The sequence below is a fragment of the Balearica regulorum genome, chromosome 2 (assembly GCF_011004875.1).
Source record: "Balearica regulorum gibbericeps isolate bBalReg1 chromosome 2, bBalReg1.pri, whole genome shotgun sequence".
NCBI classification, from domain to species: domain Eukaryota; kingdom Metazoa; phylum Chordata; class Aves; order Gruiformes; family Gruidae; genus Balearica; species Balearica regulorum.
This window is the reverse complement of record NC_046185.1, coordinates 65,650,476-65,674,765: the sequence shown is the minus strand read 5'-3', so window position 1 is coordinate 65,674,765 and position 24,290 is coordinate 65,650,476. Positions and strand designations below refer to the sequence as shown.

The 24,290-nt window shown below is 39.4% G+C and overlaps 1 protein-coding gene across 1 annotated transcript; it reads right to left on the bottom strand.

Moving 5' to 3' along the window:
- Nucleotides 1–9,717: 9,717 nt before the first annotated feature.
- Nucleotides 9,718–24,017, bottom strand: GALR1 (galanin receptor 1). The gene is made up of 3 exons (XM_010309143.2): nt 23,056–24,017; nt 15,565–15,630; nt 9,718–12,209 (listed from the first exon to the last, which is right to left on the bottom strand). Exons 1-3 carry the CDS (start codon nt 23,755–23,757, stop codon nt 11,892–11,894), a joined length of 1,086 nt encoding a protein of 361 aa, XP_010307445.1. The 5' UTR covers nt 23,758–24,017; the 3' UTR covers nt 9,718–11,891.
- Between the last annotated feature and the right edge of the window lie 273 nt (nt 24,018–24,290).

Here is a 24,290-nt window from a genome sequence, read left to right as displayed (position 1 = left end):
GTCCAATGGTCCACTATTTTCTTGCTGCTTTTTTCCTACTGAAAGCCCCTGCAACGAGTGAGGACATCTTCAACTAGATCAGGTTGCTCAGAACCCCATCCAACTTGACTTTGAATGTTTCTAGGGATGGGGCATCTACAACTACAAAGAATACTATCTTTATCATCAATAAAATCAGATTTTGACAAACAATAAGTGGTTAAGATACAAAACAATAACAAAAGAAGAAACTCCAAAGAAAGCTATACCAAAATAAGCTTTCAGAATGCAGCGGGTACCTGCTTTCAGTGATTTAACCAAAGCAGTCTTGCAACTGCAGTCATGGAGGTCTTAGAGACAAAACCTTGTAACACAATTAATTTTACTAAAAACCTCATTAGAAGCAGTGAGGATTAAGCATGACCAAGTACAGTAAACAGACGCACAGAGCTACATAATGTTTTAGACACCTACTCTAGCCTGCCTGTTCCTGGTTTAATGGAACAGAATGTCTCAGAGATCCTAATGACATGATAATGTTTGCAAAATGAGATGTTCTGGTGACATCTGTTTGATGTCTCTGTGGAAGCTTTATTTGACGTAGGCTGGTCACTTACATTTGGATAAACTGATAGTTTCTCTTGCTTACACAGTGTTAGAGCTGGTAACCACTTCAGCATCATTTAGGGATAGTTGCAATCAAATGTGCCCGATTTACTACTAATACTCCCTGTAAAAGTATACTTCTAATACAATATAAATATACCAGACACATAAATGACCAGTTCTGTAGAACTGTGATTTAATAAAAATATGACTCATACAAAGAAAGGAAAGTAAGCAGGAAGTACAAAGTAAAACCTGAAGCAATACTAAGATAAAATATAGAAAACAGGGAGAATAAATGTCTTCCACTTTCTGCAACTAGACCAAAAAGTCTGATTAATATGTGTTGGATGTCACTCTCTCCAAATTTTTTTCTGTGCACTTTAATTCCTTAACTGAATTACAGATGGTAACATGCAAGGGTTGGTTTTTTTAAACAATCACTTTACTTGTTTTTTAGAATAAGCTATGCTATATGCAGTCTGTAATAAACAATGTAATGGAATGTTTATGCATCATCTAGATACTTCAAATGTATCATTATTCCACAAATCCATGGCCTATAACAAATGAGATCATCTTTTTCTTTTCCTTTTTCTTCTTTCAGCAGTAGGAATTCAAGGGAGTTTCAGGGATGAATTTAAGCCCTCAATTTTGTACCGTTCAAGAGATGGCAAATGAGGTCAAGTCTCATACTGATAGACATTGCAGCTTTCTTGATATAAAGGTCAGATTTCATGACATCGAAAGCTTATCAGGAGATTTTCCTCTTCCTTAGAGCATACTTGATTGTGTGTCTTCACAAGAACACTGTTCTGTAGCATGAAGAGAGACCGCAGAAGCAGCAATTTGAACACTATTTTGCAGTGGGAGAGGGAGTCAGATCTGATTTCTACTGAAATAATTGGAAAGACTCACTAATTTCCTGAGAAGATAGATCAGATAAAAAAAAAAAAGGGGGGCAAAATAAGTGACCGATCATAACAGAACTATGGCTGGTAGGAAAGTTTACTGACCTGCTAAATCATGTAATGATCCATCCCAAAAAATTGCATGCTGGAGAACTTTCCAACTGCCCAGTGATAGTTGGCATCCCCAGTATCCTACTTATTTCTTTCAATATCTTTTACTATTACATATTTATGGTTTTATCTTTTGCTTTCCTTCAGTAAAGTCCAGATGATTAAATTAACAATAACTTTGATTTTGCTCAGGTGAAGCACATTAGAAGTTACAATACAACTAGAATGATAACAGAATAGAAGAAACAATGAAAACTGCTCCTGCCAAGCAAATTCTAATGAAAACAAGGGATGCACTTGACTTAGTCATCTACATAAATATGCAGCTGCAAGAGATCAGCTTCACCCTTATTTGCACTTTGCTAATTTACCCTCTTGCCTCTTAGAATGATGGGCAATACAGTTCTTGGCTTTAGAAATAGTCTTAAAAGTATTCTCCCTCTTCTTTCTCTCTCATGTGCACTAATTGTTGGAAGGATAAAAGTAATTTAAAAGCAGTATATTTTTCAATAACAGTGGATGGTTTTTTCCCAGATTAGAAAAGCAGGACATGAACAGACATTCAGTGCTATGAACTTTAAATTTGATTAATACACACTTTTATAGAAATCTGAGTCACCAAGCAAATAATACATTCCATTTGCATCTTTTTAGTCAGGCAGAATTAAATACAACAAATATCACTCATAGATAAGAAGAAAAAGATTACAATTCAAGTTTTAAGTCAAAATTTAGAAACAAAATAATGTGCACAGCATAGTTCCCCATATAATTATTTCCTTTTCATCAGCCATGAAGCAGCCATTTTATTACCATGTTCTTTCACACTGATGGAAGTGATTTCACTTAAAATCACACAAAAATCAGTATTTCAGAATGAAAAGTGGGAAAGGTCTCTCAATAGTATATTTCAGGGTGGGTAAATGCTATAAGATTCAGATTATAAGTAGGAGAGTCTATTTACTTCCATTTATACTCAGCTAACCAGTGATAATATTGCTGTCATAAAAAGAGGAACAAACTCTTGCCTTTATATATTAATGGAAACTATTGAATAAATAATTTAAATACAAGATTCTATTTCATTTGGCACTATAGAAGGCTTCTGGATGTGGCAAAATTAGCAAAGCACCAAAAATATTTTAATGAGAGTTCTCTGATTACAAATCACCCTAAACATCATCATATTATTTCATCCCTAGCAAAATGATCTTGAGCTTTTTATCTGGACAGTATTTTCTGTCCATATTCATGGTATAATTCTGAATTACTTTTAGCCTAAGAATTTTTCCAGCCTGGGATCATAGTATAAGTATTCTTTCCAAACAAGTTTCACACATGAACACCAGCTGAAATACTGCAGGTGAAAATTAAGTCCATATTTGAACCTACTTGCTGTGTCTCATTCTCCCCCTGAGAATCATTTCAAGTGTTACTGAGTTATTTCCCCTGCATGTTTAATAGTGATTTATACATAAATGGTGCCTTGCAGTCAGTTATCTCCAGAACTGGAGGTGAAATAAACGTTTTTTCCTTAAGATTACTACAAGAGTTTGTTTGTTTTTTTTTTTTTTTTAAATCTTCATCCATATGAATGCAAGAACAGTTGAAAATACATCTCAGGACAAATCTGTAGAGCAACAAGGGACAGTGTAATAGAAGTATGATTCTGAAAGGTTTATTATAGACATGGAGAGATAAATACATGTAAATAATAATGACCTACGTCTGGAAGATTCTTCTCTTTCCTTGTACTGACAAATTGCCTACAAACTATGAAGTATTGCCTAGGTAGAGGCTGAAAGTTGGAGCCCTAAATATATTCCATTCACAGACACTGATGGTCTTCAACGTTTACTCCCTCTCCTCCTATCCTTCCTTTTCCTCCTCTGATGTTAATAATTAAATACTACTTTTCATCCAGTGCATCAGGCCGTGTTCTCAGGATACCCTTGAATCTATAGCAACACATTTTGTCTTTACAGATATAGAACTGTGGGATTAATTTACCTGAATAGCTAGAGCAAGATGAATTTCACCTAAGGTGGCAGCTGGCCGAAGATGGAGAGGAAGAGAAAAGACATTCCCTGTGACTGCTATGATATTGCAGGATGACAGATTTCAGGGTTGAAAGTTCAGAAGTGGTTTCCTTGATGCTCAAGATCCCAGTTAGGCTGCTTACTTTTGAAGGACAAAAGAGTCTCTTTGCTCCTCTCTCGTAGTACTGAGGGTGAGGGGAAAACAAAACAAACCACAAACCCCTGCTCTGTAAATACTTTAGTAGGGCGTACCCAGAAGTCCTGAAAACAGGAGAGCCCAATTTCACATCAGCCTTCCCACCTTGCCACCCCATAGGACATGGCAGGTAAGCAAGCTGGGAAGCAGCAGATCAGTGGGACGAGATGCTGGCCTGACCACGTACCATGCTCAGCAAAGCCAAGCTGCTGACAGCAGGTTAAGGGGACACCCCCCCCAAAGTGACAGGATGCCATCATCACAGCACTGTAACACTCTTGCAAGTGAACGGAATTCAGGATAGGAGCAATTCTGAAGCTATTTTTTCTTAAAACTCACACAGGAGTTATCTACACCCAACCTGTATAAATGTCCCCATAACGTTGACTGCTCTATCCGAAATGCCATGGCAAACCATGTGTGTTCAGTATAGCGTGAGCTTTTCCAAGGTTTCATATAAACCAGGCTGAAATGAAAACATTATTGTGAGAGCCTCTAGCCTGTAAAGATTTCCAATACACTTTCACAACAGGTTGGTAAAAAGCTTTGACGTTGACTTATGGAGTGAAATGCCATTATCACCAGGTGTTTCAAATGTGCTGGCAACCATCAGCTCATAGTTCTCATGAAAGTGATAAATTGCTATGCAGAAGTAATGCAGAGTGATTACATTTAGAGTAATTATGGCAAAAGTAATTGATTAAAATGAGAAGAGCACACAGCATCATTTTACTTCTTTCTCTAACAATGGCGGTCCACATGCCAGTGATTTCAATTGTATTTCTTAATCATCGTAAGATCTTTTCAGAATGTAGCCCACTTGTGGAGTTATTCTGGATACATCTTCAGATGATCACTTCTAGACTGAATAACAGCTCAATCTTGTGATGTTTTTTCTTCATATTTGCATAGCTCTCATATATTATATGAGTGAGAATGCTTAAAATAAGCATTAAAATAAAATAAGAGTAAGTATGCTAATAAACTAAGGCCAGAAGGGACCACTGTGATCAGCAGGTCTAAATACTCCATAACGTAAGCTGTGTTTTTTCCCCCATAGCTGTGCTACATCCTCATCCATATTTTGAGATTTAAATACGTAAAATCTTTTGAGAAACACCCAAGTGTGATTTGAAGCTAGAGGAATATATCACATTTGTTCATTAAGAATTCTAGGATTATTTATACCCATGGCTTAATGAAAAGGTTTCCACTTCATTTACAGATTTAACTGTTAAAGTTTAATTTCACTGTACTGGATCTTGCTAACTCATCCATCCATTTAAGAGCAGAATAGCATCAGGTATTTCTCTGTCTTTATGGCTACAGAGCTATGTAGTAATTAAGGCACTTCTTAACCGTATCCCTCTAAGGTGAATTGCTGACTGTTTTGGATTTTTTTTGTGCAAAAGCCCCCCTGTTTGCAGCAGTGCTTCCAGTGATACCACCCCAGGTACTGCCACATGCTAAATTAACAATTCCAGGCGTTATGCAAGTCCTTCAGTTACACAGAGTTGAAGGTTTTGTTTAATTAAACTGACAATTTCAGAATCACCATTTTCCAGTATAATCAGTATAATAACCAGTTCTTAAAGTTTTCCTTATGTTCTTCATTCCTAAATGTATGACTTTTCATTTTACTATATTAAAACTACCAGTTTGCTTGTGCTACAGTGTGAAATTCAATGTAAAGCAATACTGTCATGTCATCACCTCATCTATAAATGTCACATCTACAACCCATCAGCAAGAGGTTTGTATTTTCTTTAGGAATCCTTATATTAAGCTTAACCAGGCTGATAAATTCTCTACAGGTATTGCTAGAACCATCTATGTAGCTCAGATGATTTGTTACTAAAGGAGAGACTTTATTTTTCTCAGCAAATTTTAAATATGGTTAGATGATTATCAGGGCATGGAATAACCATGCAATGGAAATGGTACAAAGTTTTCCAAGGGGACAATGCTGCACTTAAGGAAACAGAACTATAAAATGAGACCACAGCCTTCATCCAGCAAATGTATCTGGCCAAAGTGTACTAATGCATCTACAAACGTCAAGTACACATGCACAGTAAAATTGAGAGATTAACGTGCACGTCATTTTAAATGCAAGATGTAGCATTTACTTTTGTTTTTAAAAGTACATCCATTAGGTGTAGGACTGATCGTATTCTGGTTTCATGCTCATCTAGCTGTTTTTACTGTATTGATGTAGCCATTGCTCATTGTTGATGCAAATCTATACACACTTACACACCAATTTAACAGCCTTCTTCCAACAGTGGAGCCGCATCCAGGCTTTCATATAATAATATAATATAATAGGTTTGGATTTCACATCATTGGAGAGCTTGGTTTCTCTTCACATTCAAATACATGGATCTAGCTCTGTTTGTATGCCTCTTCAGCAACACGTAAATTACAGAGATTTAAATTGCACTTGAATAAGAAATCACAATGAATTCCACCAATTTCAATTGACTTCTACCAGCTTGAATGAAAGGAGAACCATGCCTCCTGCACTTGAGTACTTCAAAATAAGAATGTTTTTTCTATCAGTTAGATTTTCAAAAAGGTATTTTCAACCTATAATGACCTCTAGCCATGAAACTCTATTGAGTTTTGTGTACACTATTTTTTCTGGAAGTTTTCCTGAGGGCATTACTTGTTTTCAAGTATTATGTAAACACTTGGTAAGAAAAGTCATTTGTATTTCATACTATAGAGATAAGCAGAGACGGTACAGACCTATTAAAACAATCACTTGAAAATTCATGCAAAGCACAGTGTATCCTAAAACAACTGCATGTTATTTTACATTCATTATACATTGAAACAAACACAGTATTTTAATTTTCTGGTCTTCAACATTCGTACTTGTACTGAATACATAACACTAATACAAGCTCTGTAAGCTAGAAGCTGTTCTTTTCTCTGCTTTTATCCTATCCCAAAATATCACAGGTATCATTAAGTTCAATGTGACACATTGTACAGTGAAGCAACCGTAAATACAAAAAACCTAAAGCAATGCATTCACAATATTATTTTATATAAAGATCCCTCCCTTTCCCTGCAATGTGGGTTTTAAAGTAAAATTTACTTCACTGCAACATTAAATATACAAAGCTTAGTGTTTATCTCTTGGAGACAGTGACATTATTTTTTTAAAAATGAAGATATAATAGATTATGAAAATAGTAAGATTTTAAGAAAGAGGTGCACGCATGCAAAGTGAAAGTGAATACAAAGCTCAAAGGATCATCACTTAAAACACATCATTAAAATGTCTTATCTTGCCAAAAATTAAATGGTTCTGAAAATATGGGGGTTTTCAATGTTTAAATTTAGAAAAAGACTTCAGAAAAATATGTAAATAATCAAAGAGCCAATTAATTTGGATCAAAATATTGAAAGAATATTAAGATTGCAGGTGGGAACATTCAACTACAAAATTAAAGCTTGTTCCTTATAAAGTCATAATAATTTTTACATGCAATTTCAGGCAGTTTGGTCATATCTTTGTCATCTACTATAGCATATGATTTTGTTACCTACCTTAGACATATGAAAATTATTAGGAAATTCTACATTTTTGATGCAAGATAGAACTTTTAGGCAACTCTGAATGTTTACATTATTACATATCATAAATGTTTAGCACATACTTCTGACTGAAAACTACATGTAGTTTAATGACTCAGAAGTGGTCATTAAGTGTTAGCTTCACTTTCAACTAAAATGTTTACCTTCTTCAAAATTAGTTAAACGGGTGATACAATTACCTGTGAAGGAAGTTAGCAGAGCTGAACTTACAGGCGAGCAAGTCCCATCATTTTTCAGGGTGTTTGCATGTGGTGAACAGTATGTTGTTTAAGTGCCATTTAATTTTTTTTATTTTCCATTTTGGATATGGATCCTAAGGCTGATTTATGTGTAGTAGTGCACAGTGTGCACCTGGATCCACACATACCTTGGAGGATGCAAAATGTATTTTAGGCTTAATGAGTTGAAGAGTAGCACTGCTGTAATCGTTTGTGTCATACCTCAAACACCGACCCACAAATAGGCAGGGCTAACATTGCACAAAAAACCCTGATGGAATAATTTATTGAACTCTTTAAACATCAGTTTTTACAATTTCAAAGTTCCATTGGTACAGTGTTTTAATGAAATTTCTGCGTGTTTTAAAGCCAAAAGGTAAAAACCAGAAAACCCAAAATAGAAAATGCAAAATTGACTAGAAACCTGCTTCAATGTCCTAATGCAACCTCAGAAAACGGACAGAACTGAGCTCCTTCCCAGAGCCTGCCATAAAGGAGCCCTCTCACGTTAGCATGAGGTGCTACAGAGATATTACCTCTCCACAAGTCTTTCATCCGCTCTGCAGAGAAAACTATGACAAGGAAAGACTTCTACATTTCTCCACTAGAACACAGTTTTAAGATGGACTGAACAACTACTACTCAATGTGATGGGATACACTACTTCTGTCATCAACGTTGAAAGTGCATTGTATGTTTTAAACTTCAGGAAACACTTGTGAAGCAGCACCAAGAGGCAGGATACATACAACAACATTTTCGGCAGTTTATAAAAAAAAAAATGTGAGTAACAGTTTCTCTTGGGGTTCTCCAATTCTCTCAATTTATGAGAAATGTAATTTAAGAGAAATTTAAGTATTTGCTTAATTACACATACCTTGCTTTAGTTCAAGAGGAATTTGAGGAACCATTCCTGTTGCCTATTTTGCTTTTTAACAATATTTTCAAATTCACACAACAGGGTGGAATTGAGTAGGATTATTTATCTTTCTAGGAGTGGAAAATTCAGCCTTAGCCAGAGAAATATTTTTTAACTTTTACTTCAGCATACACTGAAATTAACCTTTCTGGTTAAAAAGATGTTAAAAAAAAAAAAAAGCATATTGGGCAAACAATGTGAAACTTTTGTTTCACCCTCCACCACAAATAACAATCCCTACCAACAAGTTCAGAACTCGAAAGGAGATAGTCATTTGTAAGGGATCATTAGCACCCATTCCCTGATTTTCTGCCTAAACTAGCCATTTTTGTGGCACGGCAGCTTCCTGCCCAGCTGTCCAGCTGCTATGGGGTTAGACGCAGTTCACAGCATATGTTAACTAACACTGGTTATACATTCACAACCTCCATGTCAGAGCTGAGTATGTCAAAGTCACGCTAGAGACACTAATCAACAAAAGCACGATTTAGGCAGGAAACTCACCCTTAGCCTGTCAGCTGCTTCTCAAGGTTTTTCTGAAAAGTGAAGTGGAAGTTCTACTGATGCTTATCAGGAACCAGGTGGGGCCTTTCTATCTACTTATTACTGCAGTTGTCTCCTCCCCCTCATCCTTAAAATTTCAAACAGATGTAGGTCCATTACTATCAAGCCCTTGGGTTTAAAATTACGTACAATTAAGAAAGAAAAAAAAAAAAAAAGGCTTTTGCAGTTGAAACAATAAACTCAGCATGTTAACTTTATACAATTACATATTTACACTATAATTCTTTATTCAAAATAATGAAATCACAAGCAATTTTTTAAAAGGAAAAAATATAATTTTCAAAGCTGTAGAATCTCCTAGTATGTTATAAATTCAGCTGAAGTCTGATAGTGCTTTAATAATTATAGTGATTAGTGGGTGATGAGGATCTGAAAACCCAAAGGAAGTTCAACATTGTTCTAGGCTGTGTTTCCTAACCTCAGTCCTAACCCAGAAAATGGTTTCCTGCAGAGATAAACCCTTCTTCTCCAATCGAGGGGTTTTTCATATATTTTGTGTTCCTAGCAATACTATCAAACTGTCTCTTCATATGAAAGAATGGACACAAACACCATGCACGCAATAGCATGTCTTCAATATTCTTTTACTGATTCCAGGCAGACAATACTGACACATAAACATTGATATTTTGATGTGAACTAACCCTCCATAGTTGATGTGGTTCCACCACTCTGAACTTTTATTTTTTTAAAGCAAGTTTGCAGAGAAGAAGGAATCTGACAGAGCCAATACTATTTAGCATCTTCAAAGACCCAGACGAAGGTGCAGCACTCTCTCAGCAAGTTTGTACGATACCAAACCCAGAGGAAGGCGTGGGGGAGGTGCTGGAGAGCAGGGCTACCTTTCAGAGCGCCTTTGGTAAGATGGAGGAATGGAAGTAACAGCTATCAATCGCATCAAGTTCAACAAAGCCAGAAGCAAAGTCCTGAAACTTGGACTGGGACTCAGCGCAATTCTGCGGAAAAGGACACGAGAGTGCTTGTAAAGCAGAAATTAAATATAAGCCAGCAGTGTACCCTTGCAGCAATAAATTACTGTAATACTGGGCTGTATTAGCAAGAATCAGCCAACAGGTCAAGGGAAGCAATTAGTCTATTCAGTTCTTGTGAGGCCGCATCTGGAACACGCTGTTCAGCTTTGAACACCCCAGTTCACAAGAGGGATGGATGCGCTGGAGAAAGGCCAGTGGAAGGCCACTAATGAGGCCAGGGAGCCGGTCCGCAACAGACGAGGAGAGACTGAGAGTGATGCATTGTTTCAGAAGAGAAGGCTGAGGGGAAATTTAACTGCCATCTTAAATTACGTATTAGATAGAAGACTTAAATACACAGCAAAAAGACAGAAGGCAACAGTCGCGAGCTACATCAAGAGAAATCTCAACAGGGGATAAGAAACAAAATATTTCAGTGAGGGTGATTAGGCACTGGCACAGGCTGCCCCCCAAAAATTGTTGAATCGCCATCCTTAGAAATTTTCAAAACGCTGAGGCAAGGAAGTGATCCAACTCTAAGGGTAGCCCTGCCTTGAGAGGATGTCCGGAGGTTCCTTCAATTTAATTTACTCTATCAGTCTATGGGTCATTAATAAAAAAGGTAAAAGCATATCTTACTCCAGCTACTAATATTCTCAAAGGACTGAGTTCCCTGCTGCTATTTCTTTAGCGGTTTACCACTTAAAGATATATTAAGTACTTTTATAAAATTTCTGAAACTACTCATCTTATTTAAGAATTTGCAGAACTGTACCGCTTACCTTATACACTTTGTATTGATTTAAATGCATCCTTCTGATTTTTTCCAATTTAGAGCTACACAGTATGAAGCCCCTCCTACAACTTTTAAGGGAATGCTATTTTTAAATGCTTAAGCATTGCCCAGAGTTGCTTTATGGAACATAATATTTTAAAACATATGTATGCGTTGCACATATAAAACTGTATCTTCATCTCAAAGTCTATAAAGTTAACAAAACATACACATGCACATGCAACACATGCACAAAAGCTTCCCTCAGATAGATACAAATCCTCATTTTGGTACAACTACATACAGGCCATAAACAAAACCTTATACAGCATACACAAAAGTTCTGTGTATACAGTAAGGCAGGCATATGAAGTGGAAAAAGCTCCATCATTATTCAGTATGTTACATTAAAAAGACAGCTAAACAGATAAAATTAGCATTTCCACTCTAAAGCGATTACCTCAAGCTGTACACAGGTTATTTCAACTCCAAATCAGAGCCCATCTTTACTTTAAAAAGGGAAAAGGCATTGTCAAAACAATCTGAAGACAGAACAAAAGTTTTCCTCTCTAAAATCATAGTACTACGGTATTTAATATCTGTAAGACACAAAATTTAGCCATCTCTTCACTTCGATGGAGTAAGATGTCAGAAAGTTACTTGTCTGTATCAACATTTCCTTCTTGTATATTTGAATGTTTACACACCACGTGCTTAGTGAGTAAGAATACAGACGTATCATCTGCAACATTTTTTTCTCAAGTATCTTTTAAAGGTCGAAGCGCTTCATTTGACAAAGCTATCCAAGATGCAAAGGATCAGCCCAGTTTTCTTTCATACCAGTTTTACAAACTTTTGCTACAAACGCAACCTCAGTACATTAAATACCAATTAGCTTTATCAAGATAAACCCAGGATAAAGCTCATTGTGCTTTGTTTTCTAGGTGTTTAGTTCACACAGATGAAGAGCCAACATGCAGGACTTTTCACAGTTCACACATGCGTACAGTTGGTAGATGGTGGTGTATCTACCCGACTTCTATTTTCCTTAGCATCGTTCAGAGGTGACTCGTTACCTATCTGGCATTTGAAGACTTGTTTGTAGGCCTTCCTAAAATTTTCAGAGAGAAATGCGTATATAATCGGGTTCACAGAAGAATTGCTGTAAGCCAGGCAGTGTGCAGTTATTCTGAAGAGAAAGGAGGCTTGAGTCAGCGGGAAAACTCCAAATTCGGCCCAGAGATGAATCACGTGATGCGGCAGCCAGGAGATGCCAAAAACCACTACCACCACCAACACAGTCTGTGCTGTCTGAGACAGGGAAAGGAAAACACAGATGTCTCATGAGCACTTGAAGAATCAGCTTTAAACCTGCTTCAAAACCATTATTTGAGGGGGGGGGGGGGGGGGGGGGAACAAAAAACAAAAGGTGTACGAAGAGAAAACACAGTTTGGAATATTTATTACTGATTTTACTCCATTACCTATATGGGCTATATTTTGCATAGTGAACTGCTGCAAGGAGAACCTTCGCCGTGAAAATGTCAATGTAAAAGGCACATGCGTAACTTTGCTCAAAGGTAAAGATTCCTGATTCCCTACACATTTCTGAGGTGGCTGGAAAACAACGGCAACATGGGTCTTTGGGAAATCTCATCCAAATCTAATGATCTATATTTTAGTGTGGTGCACAAGGATTTCTGACCAAAATTTCAAGACACATCTGTTATACATGAAGACAGCTACTGGAAGAGCTTACAGCAGTCAGACAAAGACTTTGCTCAAGTGTCTACAAAAGGAACAGGGGCTTTTTTGAAAGTCTCTCCTTTAAACATAAAATTTCCACAGGGGGAGTCATACAACAACATTCTGGGATATAACTAGGGGAAAAAAAAAAAAAAAAAGGAGCTTGAAATTTCTGGTGGTTGCACATTGTCAAAACCAATCTGGAAATTAAAGCTCACCACCAAACACTGAATTCAGAAAAATGGCACAAAATATCTTCAGTGCTGCCTCCTGACACCACTTTCGTTATTTATGAGAGGAAGGGCCATCAAGCTCGTTAGATCCATCCAGACAGCTACAGTATCTGTCCATACAGACCTTTCTGCCAGGGCGCAGTGGAGTTTGACAGTCAATGTTTTCTTTAGCTGTCACTTACTTCAGAAACAGCAGTTAGTGCTTTGCAGTTGCTCAACTAATTCATGTCTACTCCTCTAACAAGTATGTCTTTCAACAAAATCACTCTCCCCATAAAAGCCTAATATTAATTACAAAACATATTATGTTATGGACCCTAATAATTACTATATTAACACTTTACAACACAATTTTTCAGATAACTTCAGCTCTTCTTCACAGGCAAAACTTACCCAGTGGCCACAGAGTGATAAATACTGCAGCACAGAGAATATCTAGACTTTTTGCTAATTTATTGAACTTGGTGTATACTTCTTGAATTGATTAATGCTCAGTAATAATTGAGACTGACCTACCCAATCATAACTTGACTTAACTTACATAAACTTACAGAAAAAAAAAGTTTGATTTCAGGCCAAAATAACTTGTAACAGATACTGTTGTTGGTTAGCAAAATCTCACAATAGAAGCCAAAGGACATTATATCTGTGGTAAATATAATTTGTTTAGTCTCAAGGATTCATCTGTTTTCACAAGCCGTCTCTTTCAGGTCTCATCAGGAGAATATGTGCTAACAAGAAAGTATAAATTAAGAGCAGTTCATTCTCTGATTCCCTTCAACGTGTTAATATTCCAAGTGAAAACAGATTGTCTGGATACTACATGCACAATTACTTCAGAAGAGGCAGATTACTTCAGTTTGTTTCAAATTCTAAAAAAAAATTTCACCAGGAAAATCACTGACTTTCAATAGACTGTATAGATGCACCTGAAAGCAGAGGTTGACTGTGTGTCTCTTGTAACTATTTTACTTAAGGTATTTCATATCTGCAGAATAAGTAGTTTTGCATTAGGAAACCTCACAACATCTGTTTTATCCCATTATTCCTCCTAAGCCTAATTTCAGAGCTTACCTTTCCAAAATCATCACTATGCCTTGCAACCAAGGTAACACTGAAGGGCAGCTCTTGTTTACCTAACAGAGGCTTGCTTAGGGTTTCTCATTAGCAAATAAAAATCACCTGAAATACATGATGTTAATATTGATTCTTTATGACCAAAAAGCACGAAAAAAAAGCACTTAGGCACATTCATATTTTTCATTAACTTTTTTTTCCACATATGTAGCAAATTAATTTTAAGATTCTACTACTGAAATTTTCATAAAGGTTTGAATAAAGCTAGAAATGTATAATTAAGCCTGAAATGCATTCTTAACAAAACAGTACAAGGAAAAGAAGAAAGATACAGTAACCAGAGAGAGACAGCACACTAGTGATAACAGAATCGCTTTGAATAACCTGAGTTAGGCCTTAGGATCAGAAGTTTATTTTCTAAGGCAAAAAAAAATTTGGGCTGGTGTTTTTTTTTTTTTTTTTTTAATCTGTAGTACTTTTCCCTGAAGCTATGAAAGCTAGCTCTTAGCCAGATCTGATTTTTACTTGTGATTTTTATGAGTTAGTGTTTAGAGGATATGCACAGATATTTCCAGTTTAAGAATAATTTAGATGAGAGTAGAAACGGTGATGTACAAAATGCCTTTGAAAACTACACCCTTGGCCCTGATGACATTAAGTGCAAAAGTATATATGTTAAGTATTTTACTGAATCAGGGCCACAATGCTTTTAATTCTAGGAATTAAAATCTATGGACTAGGATACTGTTCCAAAAAATAGAGAATGCATAAATAATAGATTACTTATTCCCTGTTGAGCCCATGTATATCTCATTTACATTGCAGACAGTCTGCATGCCCATATGGTAATAGTGATCAGATCAAATGAAGAGCTATAGCCTAAGGGTTTTTTCTGACTCCACATCTATAAACTGAGAAGTAAGTCAAACGATTACTGTGGTCAAATCTGCTCAAAAATCAGAACCATATTATATTAACTGACAAATTCAATATATAAACACATCTTTCAAATATTGTTCTAAATTGCAAAGCTTATATTCTGCTTTAAAGGCCTTTCACGATTCTACTTGTAACCAGTATATAACTTCAGTCTTGAACATAAGAGAAAAAAAAAAGTTTGTGGAATATCAGTAGAATTGCAGAATCATTGAAAGTCTCTTATTAGAGTCCTATCACGAAGCACAATAAATCTCATTTTAAAGTCTTATCATATAAGACAGGAATTCTTCATGAAACATTTAAAAATTCAGCTAGTTAAACAAATAAATTAAAAAAAAAAAAAAGATTGTCAAGTTAGGGAAAAATGCCCATGAGGCAAACCCCCCCTACATTTAATATTAGAGACAGGTTGTCTCTCCATGTCTAAATTTCAGATGCTCTGAAGTTCAAAGTATGGGGATCTCAGGTAATGGCTTGATGCACTGCGACGGAAAACTTGGTTCAGATTCCAATCCTGCTAAGTTCAGAGAGACACTGAATATGTCATTAAATACTTCATTTCAATTCCTTCTCTCCATTACATCTTTGGCAACAAGCAATATAGTAGCAAATTCGCTTAGCCATAAAACTAAAATATAAACAAATAGATATTGGTAATGAAAGCAATCTACCTTTTTCTTGGATGCTTCTGACTTCTTTGACATGTTTCTCAACTTCTTATGCAGATGATTAAGAACCTGAAAAGATTAATTTGCATCTTGTAGTTCACCATTTTCTAAAATTCAAACCCATGTATTTTAGAGTGTGCTCTCCAGTACTGCATGAGTCACCTACAAACATCGCTGATCCAATTTACACCTTTCAAAAGAGGACAGTATCAAATCCGAAGGAATTACATATCTGCATCTGTGTGAATCAACAAACACGAAGCAGACCACAATTGAATTCTTATATAAACAATCAGATGTATTACATAATAAATACATATTACAAATGAGCAAGACAACGCATGGAAACCTATCATGCACCTAGAATTAGCAATCATTCTTCTTCCATAAAATTGTCAATGCTTGTTAATTTAGAATGACCTTTACTGCACATAACATAAAAAGTGTATGTTTTAAGTCAGAGCTTTTCTGAGTCACCTGCATAATTTGCTTTCTTCAGATGGATGTTTAGTTAATATAATCAGGATGTTGGCACTATTTGATCTTCAAAAGAAGCTTACACTTTCAAAAATTTATACTAAAATGTATCTCACATGAAGCATGACCTTTATCAATAATTTGATGATACCTGTCATGTACCTTTCACAAGTAATTTTTAAAAATATATCTCAAAAAGGCTTATCATCCAAGAGCAGGGTCCAAATTTTAACATATTGATTTACGCATAAGATTTTGGATAGTAGATGCACAGAAGTGCATGCCCTACTTTATCTGCAGTCATTATTAACTGAATCTAATATATTCATATGGCACTATTTGTGGGCATGGGGAGCAGGGGTTTAAATAAAATATGGTAACAGGAATTTTTTAGAGAGAGTGTCAGAGTGTAGAGCTCAATTTGATGATGATGATATTAGGTTGCACTTTACATAGCTCTAAGATGAACTGAGAACAATTTAATAGGTAAGATCATCCAGAATTAATAGGTAAGATCATCCAGCATTAAAAGGATTTTTTTAAGGTATATAACACTAAATTTTGGGGCTTATAAGGAGACTTCTTGAGATGGGAAAAAGGGTATGAATTTAAATTCTCTTGTGTCATCTGGGGATGTTTTCTCTATTTTCTTTGGGATGCACAGCTAACCACTACCAGGACAGACACCAGACAAGATGACCTATAGACTTGATCCCACTCTGGCATTTGAGTCTCCGAAACGTACATAATGAATTAAAAGAAATAAGATGGTATTTGGGAATAACCATAGCTCATCAGTGGATTCCACTTTTTTAAGTATCTACTCTTAGCTACCAGTGAACCACAAACAACAATAAAAATAAAAATGACTTGTAAACACCTAACATTGGAAGTGCAGTTCATTTGTGCTTATCTGTGCACTAACATGTTTGTGCATGAAAGATTCAGGCCTTTACGCACTCCCTATTCTGAAACACTAGCCAGGCTGCTGCCAAGGCTCACCTGAGCTCAGGAAAGGCAGGGGAAAAATAAACCATGTTCTCTGAGAAGGTTCCATTTTGGCTTCAGCTCTTCTTTCTTCTCCAGGATGAAGGAGACCAGAAGAAAAGGACAGAAGAGCCCCTGAGGCCCAGCAGAAGACCAGGGAGATGACCCTCTACCCTCTGGCTCACATACTCCTTACTCACCTGCCGTCACTGTGTACAAAACAGCTGAATTGCTTAGTCCATGGGTGAAAAATGTAAAAACAAAAAAGAGCATGGGATAAATACCGTGAAGTTCACTTCCCATCACTGCTGCTTCACTTATCGTACCCCCTTCATATCACTTACAACGATGGGCAGTTTCTACCAGACCTTTGCAAATCCCATCACCTGCCACCCAGAGACTGTACTGTACAGTGATTTTCCCTCACAGCCCAAAACGAAAGCCAGATAAACTCCTCCCAGAAATCAGAACTGCAAAATCTTCTTTTAAAGTTACAAACATTTTTTTCCTTTGTTCTGAGACTTTTAGCACAAATTTTTGCATTGCATCTCTCTCCAGTCCAAAGAAAGGTGTTAAATTGGATACCTGGACATGGGGGGTGGGGGGTGGTAGAAGGATTTGTTGAAGGTTTAGATTATACCCTTCCACTGAATCCTTCTCAACTTCCCCTCTTTCAGACTAGATACGTATTGCATTAAATAAGCCTCTGCAGTGAAAAGATGCTGGCTCTACGTGGTAGTGTACCAGATGGTATGCAAACCAGCAGCAAGAGAAATAGGCAGGATTTAATTACCTATCGACAGCAGTGGAACAGCACTCAGAGACCTACACAGAATGCCGTGGAGGGACATTAAGAGCCATGTTTATGCACAAACACTACAAAGCAAATCAAAGATACCTCTCCTCACTGCCCTGTTCAAATTATCTCTTCTCTGGGCCAATGAATAATCAGTTGTTCCTCTAACAGTCACTGTCACTTCACCTGAATGAATAATAATTCTACCTGTGCCCCTTATTTGTCTCAGGTTATTTCTCTGAAGGAAGTCTTTCAAAATATCCACTAAGACTCTTGCACATTGCAATTTAAACTCATGGAATGAAATACCCACCTTGCTAAAAAATAGGTCATGACCTGTTCTCATAATGTGTTAATTTTTTAAAAGTTCAGCTCTGTGGAAAAATTAACTCTTCACATGAAACTGTCCCAAGGAGGGCCACAAAGATGATCAGAGGGCTGGAGCACCTCTCCTATGAGGACAGGCTGAGAGAGTTGGGGTTGTTCAGCCTGGAGAAGAGAAGGCTCCAGGGAGACCTTATAGCAGCCTTCCAGTACCTGAAGGGGCCTACAGGAAAGCTGGAGAGGGACTGTTTATGAGGGAGTGTAGTGACAGGACAAGGGGTAATGGGTTTAAGCTGAAGGAGGGTCGATTTAGATTAGCTGTTAGAAAGAAATTCTTTACTGTGAGGGTGGTGAGGCACTGGAACAGGTTGCCCAGAGAAGTTGTGGATGCCCCCTCCCTGGAAGTGTTCAAGGCCAGGTTGGATGAGGCTTTGGGCAACGTGGTCTAGTGGAGGGTGTCCCTGCCCATGGCAGCAGGGGGGTTGGAACTAGATGATCTTTGAGGTCCTTTCCAACCCAGACTATTCTGTAATTCTATGAAACTTTTCTAACTCCAGTTTTCCTGCACCTGTTAATCAGAGATCTTATTTGGCTCTTGGGGAAGGAATAGCTTTCCTGTTTTGTGGAGACGAGGGTGGGGTGCTGTGGGAAGAAAGTTACACTGTTGTGAAAGAGAGTGTGAGACTTGTAGAATCACAGAAGTGTAAGTTCCAGTCTGTTCCAGACTGTACTACCACAACTACCAGTAACAGCATTTGGGAGGCCTTGGATTTTGCCTGCAGACTATGTGTTTCTTCCCCACCCACCCCCCCCCCCCCAGTTGTTTCATGGACTACATTCAAGACGGTTTGAGAGCCCAGGCTGAGGGACTATGACCCAACCAAGTTGAGAAAGGGATTTTTCCAATAAGGGAGAGATTAAAAAGTAGCTTAAACTATCTGTGCCTATTCACATAAGTCTACCGAACGCAGTAAAAGTCTCAAGTCTACACTGTTGCAAAGCATATTTCCTGTTGGGCTGTATATAATCATTCCATTGACTACACCTTTATTATCAGTCATTGAAAGTCATGCAGCAGGAAAACCTGCCCAAGGTCATTATCTAGTAAGAATGGACTGCTTCCTTAACAGAGCGCTAATACGAGCATTACATTCTGAACCCTATTTTATAGTACGAACCTGATTTAAATTCACATGACAATGCCTGCAATCCATTTTTTAAAGTAATGCTGCTACTTCTATTGTCACAACAGATTCTTCACCCTCTTTTGTTTAACAGTGTGTCGCTAATGTGTCATAGCCTTTATTTTTTCTTTTCAGTACAGTTTAATAGTTTTCCCTCACTGCTCAGCAAAATTTAAGATAGAATGTCTTAAGCCAAGAACCGTATAAACTTGTACTTTATGTTGAGGCTCCTACTTTTTATGGCTTACTTTTAACCAAGTCTATAAATCACACATGACTCCCATGAATTCAGAATGTTCAGAATGATAGATAATAATGGAAACATTCTTAAGGCAAGAATTTTAGTTTTTTAAAAAAGCTTTTAACATTACACATCTATAAAAGGAAAAGTTTGCTAATGATTTTAGGTGTCCAACCTAGAGGTTTGATTGAAGAAGGCCTGATTTTCAAGGACTGAATCCTCATAACTGGGTACTCAAAAGCAGAGGTACCCAAAATCAGTTGTCACATTGCATTGCCCTGGCAGACGGCAACTGTTAGAAGTTCACTGGGAATCATTTATCACTTTGCCCTTTAAGAATACAGTAGTGAGCAAACACTGTAGCAATGTTACAAAAAACATACAAAAAGTATTTTAAAAATATGGCAAGTAATATGATAAGCAATAAAAAAATAAGAATACAGGCTGTCTACAAGTATGCAGTGCTGTAACTCAACTAATAACTACTCCTCTGGCTGGAGTAGTAAGATCCTTTCAAGAGTAGTTCCGTGAGCCAACAAAAGCTGTTTTCCTCTGGATTTGTAATTTCTTGACTGTGTATTCCCAGAAAGATGTGCCTCCTCCATAAGTAGATGTTACATAAGACCTCCTCCCCCTATGGCTTGCCTGATGTTTAACAGCTGAATGCAAACTGACTCTCCTTGAAGGAGAAAGGATGAAGGAGACTCTCCACCTTCTTCATTGACTCCTGTTTTCACATACGCAGGGAAATATCATTCCTTCTGATATTTTCACTCCTCTGTCAAATTTGGTTGAAACTGAACCAAAGTTATCTGTAGGAGAGAGGAAACGGGTAGCTGTACCCACAGGACACAGAGCACGATCTCATTATTCTCTGCCTTAAGAGCACATCACGTGATATTTCCAGTTCTGGTTTTGTGGGAGGACATGGTTTCCAAACACCTAGCACTATTTCAGCACTTCCGTAGGTTGTAACAGTATTGCCGTCCACTGGGAAAATACAAATCTCTCCCAACGTAATTTAAGAGAGAGAGTGAGAAAGAACTCAGCTCCCTATTAGAGTGCCTAAAAAATGAGACTTTCAAAACTGAAAGTTCAATTGCAATTTGCTTACAGAAGAAACAGAACTGCCTTACAAGAGCCTGGAAAAGGCAATATATTCAAATAGAGAAATGAGTCTCCTTTGTCTTAATCTACTGTATCACAAGATTGCATTATTTAGCTGATCCAAGTTCATGAAAACTAGTTAAGTCCATAAGAAATTAATGCATTTAGTTTCATAATACTTCTGAAGCTATTACACAGCAGCGATCCTCTAACGCTGTGCGCGTTCGGAAGCCAAAATACTTGTTGCACTTCACAGTACTTTAGTGACATCAATAAAAGCTCACAGTGACCACTTTGCTTGAGACCCGTGACAGTAGCAATGGCTTTGACAAATCTAAAGCTTCAGCTCTGATTTTCAACTACTGTCATCCTTAATTTTTCCCTCACCCTGCCCCTCATGCCAAAATATTGCAGTTGGAGCTTTGTCAGTGACTCCTAATGAATGCAGGAATGAGCCTTTAGGCTGCAGGGTACATATACCACCAAGAGCCTTGTACAAGTCATGGCATTTTTCAGCTCTGTTGACACTGATGGGAATACCAGGTATATCTCCTAGGTATCTCCTAAAACTCATCCCTTCAGGTTGGATCTTTCGGCCTGACACGATGGCAAGCAGTATCATACATACAGGCTCAAACCACATCACCAAGCGGGGGTGAGATCCAAGCCTGGCAATAATTTAAGCACAAGATTTTAGTTGTAACTTCGAGTGGCCTTGATTTTATAAACTTGTTCAGGGCACGTATTTCACATAGGGTTGCTTTGTTGGTTTGGGGGTTTTGTGTTTTGGTTTTGGGGCTTTTTTTGCTACATATTCATACTAGTATTGAAAGATCTACTTCTGCAGTGGTGCTTTGTAACAACATGGTGTTATATTTACTATGCTTATATTTTGTTTAAGCACATTTACTTTCCACCCCTCCATACTATGCAGGACTGTCGCAATTTTGAAAGACTTGTTTTCAATCTTCAGTCCTGTAATTAGACTTTGAAGGCTGGTACTTTATGCTGAAATAGAAGATGCTTTGGCTTTGAAAAATGTAAGAATTCTTAATACCTAAAAAGCTCCCTCTGCACACATTCTGTAACATTCTCCCTGAAATATGTGATATTTTCTTAAAACTCTGATGATCTATGGCTACAGCAAGTTTCATCCCTCTCACAGCTCAGTCATCTTCACCACTGTAGATTAAACCACCAGTGTACACCACCAGTGTATTCACGCAGGGAAAACAGAATTCAGTTTATGCATGAAAACATGTATTTCTTCTCCATTTACCAGGTCGGACTTGTCTCATTACAAACTGTAATTTAGAAACGTTGTCCTTTGAGTTCCTTATAACTCAGTTTTAGCAGAGTTGGATGCCATTCTAAGCCTTAATTTGCACATCACATTTAAGCTGATGTAATACATACAAAACTGACCAGTAAATAAAATCATTTGTTCAAATGAAAGACTTTAATTACATCTATTGAACTTGCCAATTAAAGAACTGACTTCTCAACACTTAAGCAGTCCTTATTTGCAAGAGCAGACCCATGCCCTCGAATGTAAATTCCTGCCTAAGGAGAAATCCTGCTTCTGAAGGTTGCTGGCACAGAAACAGGAGCATCTCTGCCTAACTCAGTAGGTAGCAGCCGGTGCTCCAGATCCTCTCCAGCAGCAAGCAGTGGACCCTACACTGAAGGCTGCATTTAATATTCATAGACAAATGTGACCTTTTGCCTGAGCAGAAAAGTCCTTAAGTACCATTTTTCAGGCATCTTTACTTGATTTTTCCTACCTGGATCCTCATGCACTGCTCCCTAGCACCATCTGCCCGTGCTGAAGTCAGAGGTAAATCTCCCATCCACTTCAACTGGGGCAAGACAGGGCTCCCAGGGACCAGGCAGCGTGATCCACCTTTTGCTCTTAACGTGCTAACTGGATCAGACCAAACTGGTGGGTCTGTGTCATCTGAAGCCTAAACAACTTTGTTGCTTTGTTGTACTTTGAGTTAAACTCAAACAGCACTGCAAGAAAATAAGACAGTTGTGTTGACAGAGAAAGCAGCAGAGTACTGGGGCTTCTTAGCACTTTGCAATAAGGAAATCTGAGAGAGGGACCCCAGTAACTGCCTGAACAACGCTCCTCCCCGCCCCGTGCAATCCCTGTCCCGACCTTTCTGTGCCACACACGCATGTCCCCCCAGTCATCCCTCGGCTATAAAACCTGCCCTCTCCCTTTGTGCCACAAACTCACCGCTGCCTGTTGCCTCCTGGCAGTGCCATGTCCCTCCACGTGCCCAGAGATGTCCCTACAGCTCAAGGACACCCGCCACCATTGTGTGTCCCCCATCCCCTTTACATACCCTCCACCGCTACCCGCTTTGCCCCACCTTGGCATAGCAGAAGGAGATGAGCAGCAGCGGGAGCAGATATCCGAAGACGAACGTGCAAACCACGTAGACCTTCTTGTGGTGTGGGTTGGGCCAGTGCTCCCAGCAAAAGGTCTGGTTGCTGGCCTCGCGGTGGAAGAGGCGCTGGTGGTGAGCCACGGGTGAGGCCATGGCGAATGAGAGCGCCCAGATGAGCCCCACACCCAGCAGTGCGTTGCGGGAAACGCGCAAGGCCGAGGAGCGTCGGGAGTGCACGATGGCCACGTAGCGGTCCACGGACATGGCCGAGAGCGTGAAGATGCTCACCAGCATGGAGACGGTGAAGAAGTAGTGAATGAACTTGCAGATGAAGGCGCCCAGCACCCAGGTAGGGAGCACGTAGACTGTGGACTGGAAGGGGATGCAGAAGAGCAGGTAGGCCAGGTCGGCGATGCTCAGGTTGAGGATGAAGATGTTGGTGGTGCTGCGGCGTTTGCCTGGCTTGCTCCTTGCCAGCACCGTGATGACCAGCGAGTTGCCCAGCACCCCCAGGGTGAAGATCAAACCGAAGACGATCAAGGTGATGAAGTTCTCGATGCCGATGCCGAAGAGGGGCTTCCCCTCCGCCTCCGGCAGCCCGGAGAGGTTGAACTCCCCGCGGGGCGGCTCAGCCCCAGCTCGGGACCGGTTGAGGGGCACCGCCGCGGGCTCCCCCGGCTCCATCCTCCCCCTTGCCCGCCGGCCAAAGTTTCCGCCGGCGGAAAGCGGAGCCGCCGTTCCCCGGCACCGCGGACCGCGGCGAACCAGGGGCGGCAAGCCCCTCGCCAAAGCCGGGCGGCGGCGCGGAGGGACGGTGGGAGGGAGGGAAGGGAGGCGAGTGCCGCCGCGTAGGGTGCCCCGCCGCTCGCAGGGGCGCAGCCTGCGCCGCCGGGCGCGGAGCCGGCGCGGCAGCCCCGGCTGCCCCCCTGTCAGGCAGCGTCCTCCGGCCGGCTGGACGCGGGGCCCGGCGCCCCCGCCGCCTGCTCCGCCGGGGGAGGCGCCCCGGCAGCGCCCGCGCACCCCCCCGCTGCTCCCGGGCCCGCCCCGGGGAGCGGCGGAACCTCCGCGCCGCCCCGCGCTGGCGGCCGCCCTCCCGCCCGCTGCTCCGGGAGACTGAGCGCCCCGGGGATGGATGTCTCCCTGGGGAAAGGAGGGGTGGGGGATTTTTTTCCCGTTTTTTTTTTCCACCCCACCCCCGGTTTAGCGTGCAGTTGGTT

Excerpts from the sequence above, each read along its gene's own strand:
- GALR1 (XM_010309143.2), bottom strand. The coding sequence starts at position 23,757 with ATGGAGCCGGGGGAGCCCGCGGCGGTGCCCCTCAACCGGTCCCGAGCT. Across the intron at positions 15,631-23,055 it reads TCTCCTTCTGCTATGCCAAG|GTTCTTAATCATCTGCATAA; the intron begins GTGGGGCAAAGC and ends TAATCTTTTCAG. Across the intron at positions 12,210-15,564 it reads CAGAAGCATCCAAGAAAAAG|ACAGCACAGACTGTGTTGGT; the intron begins GTAGATTGCTTT and ends TCCCTGTCTCAG.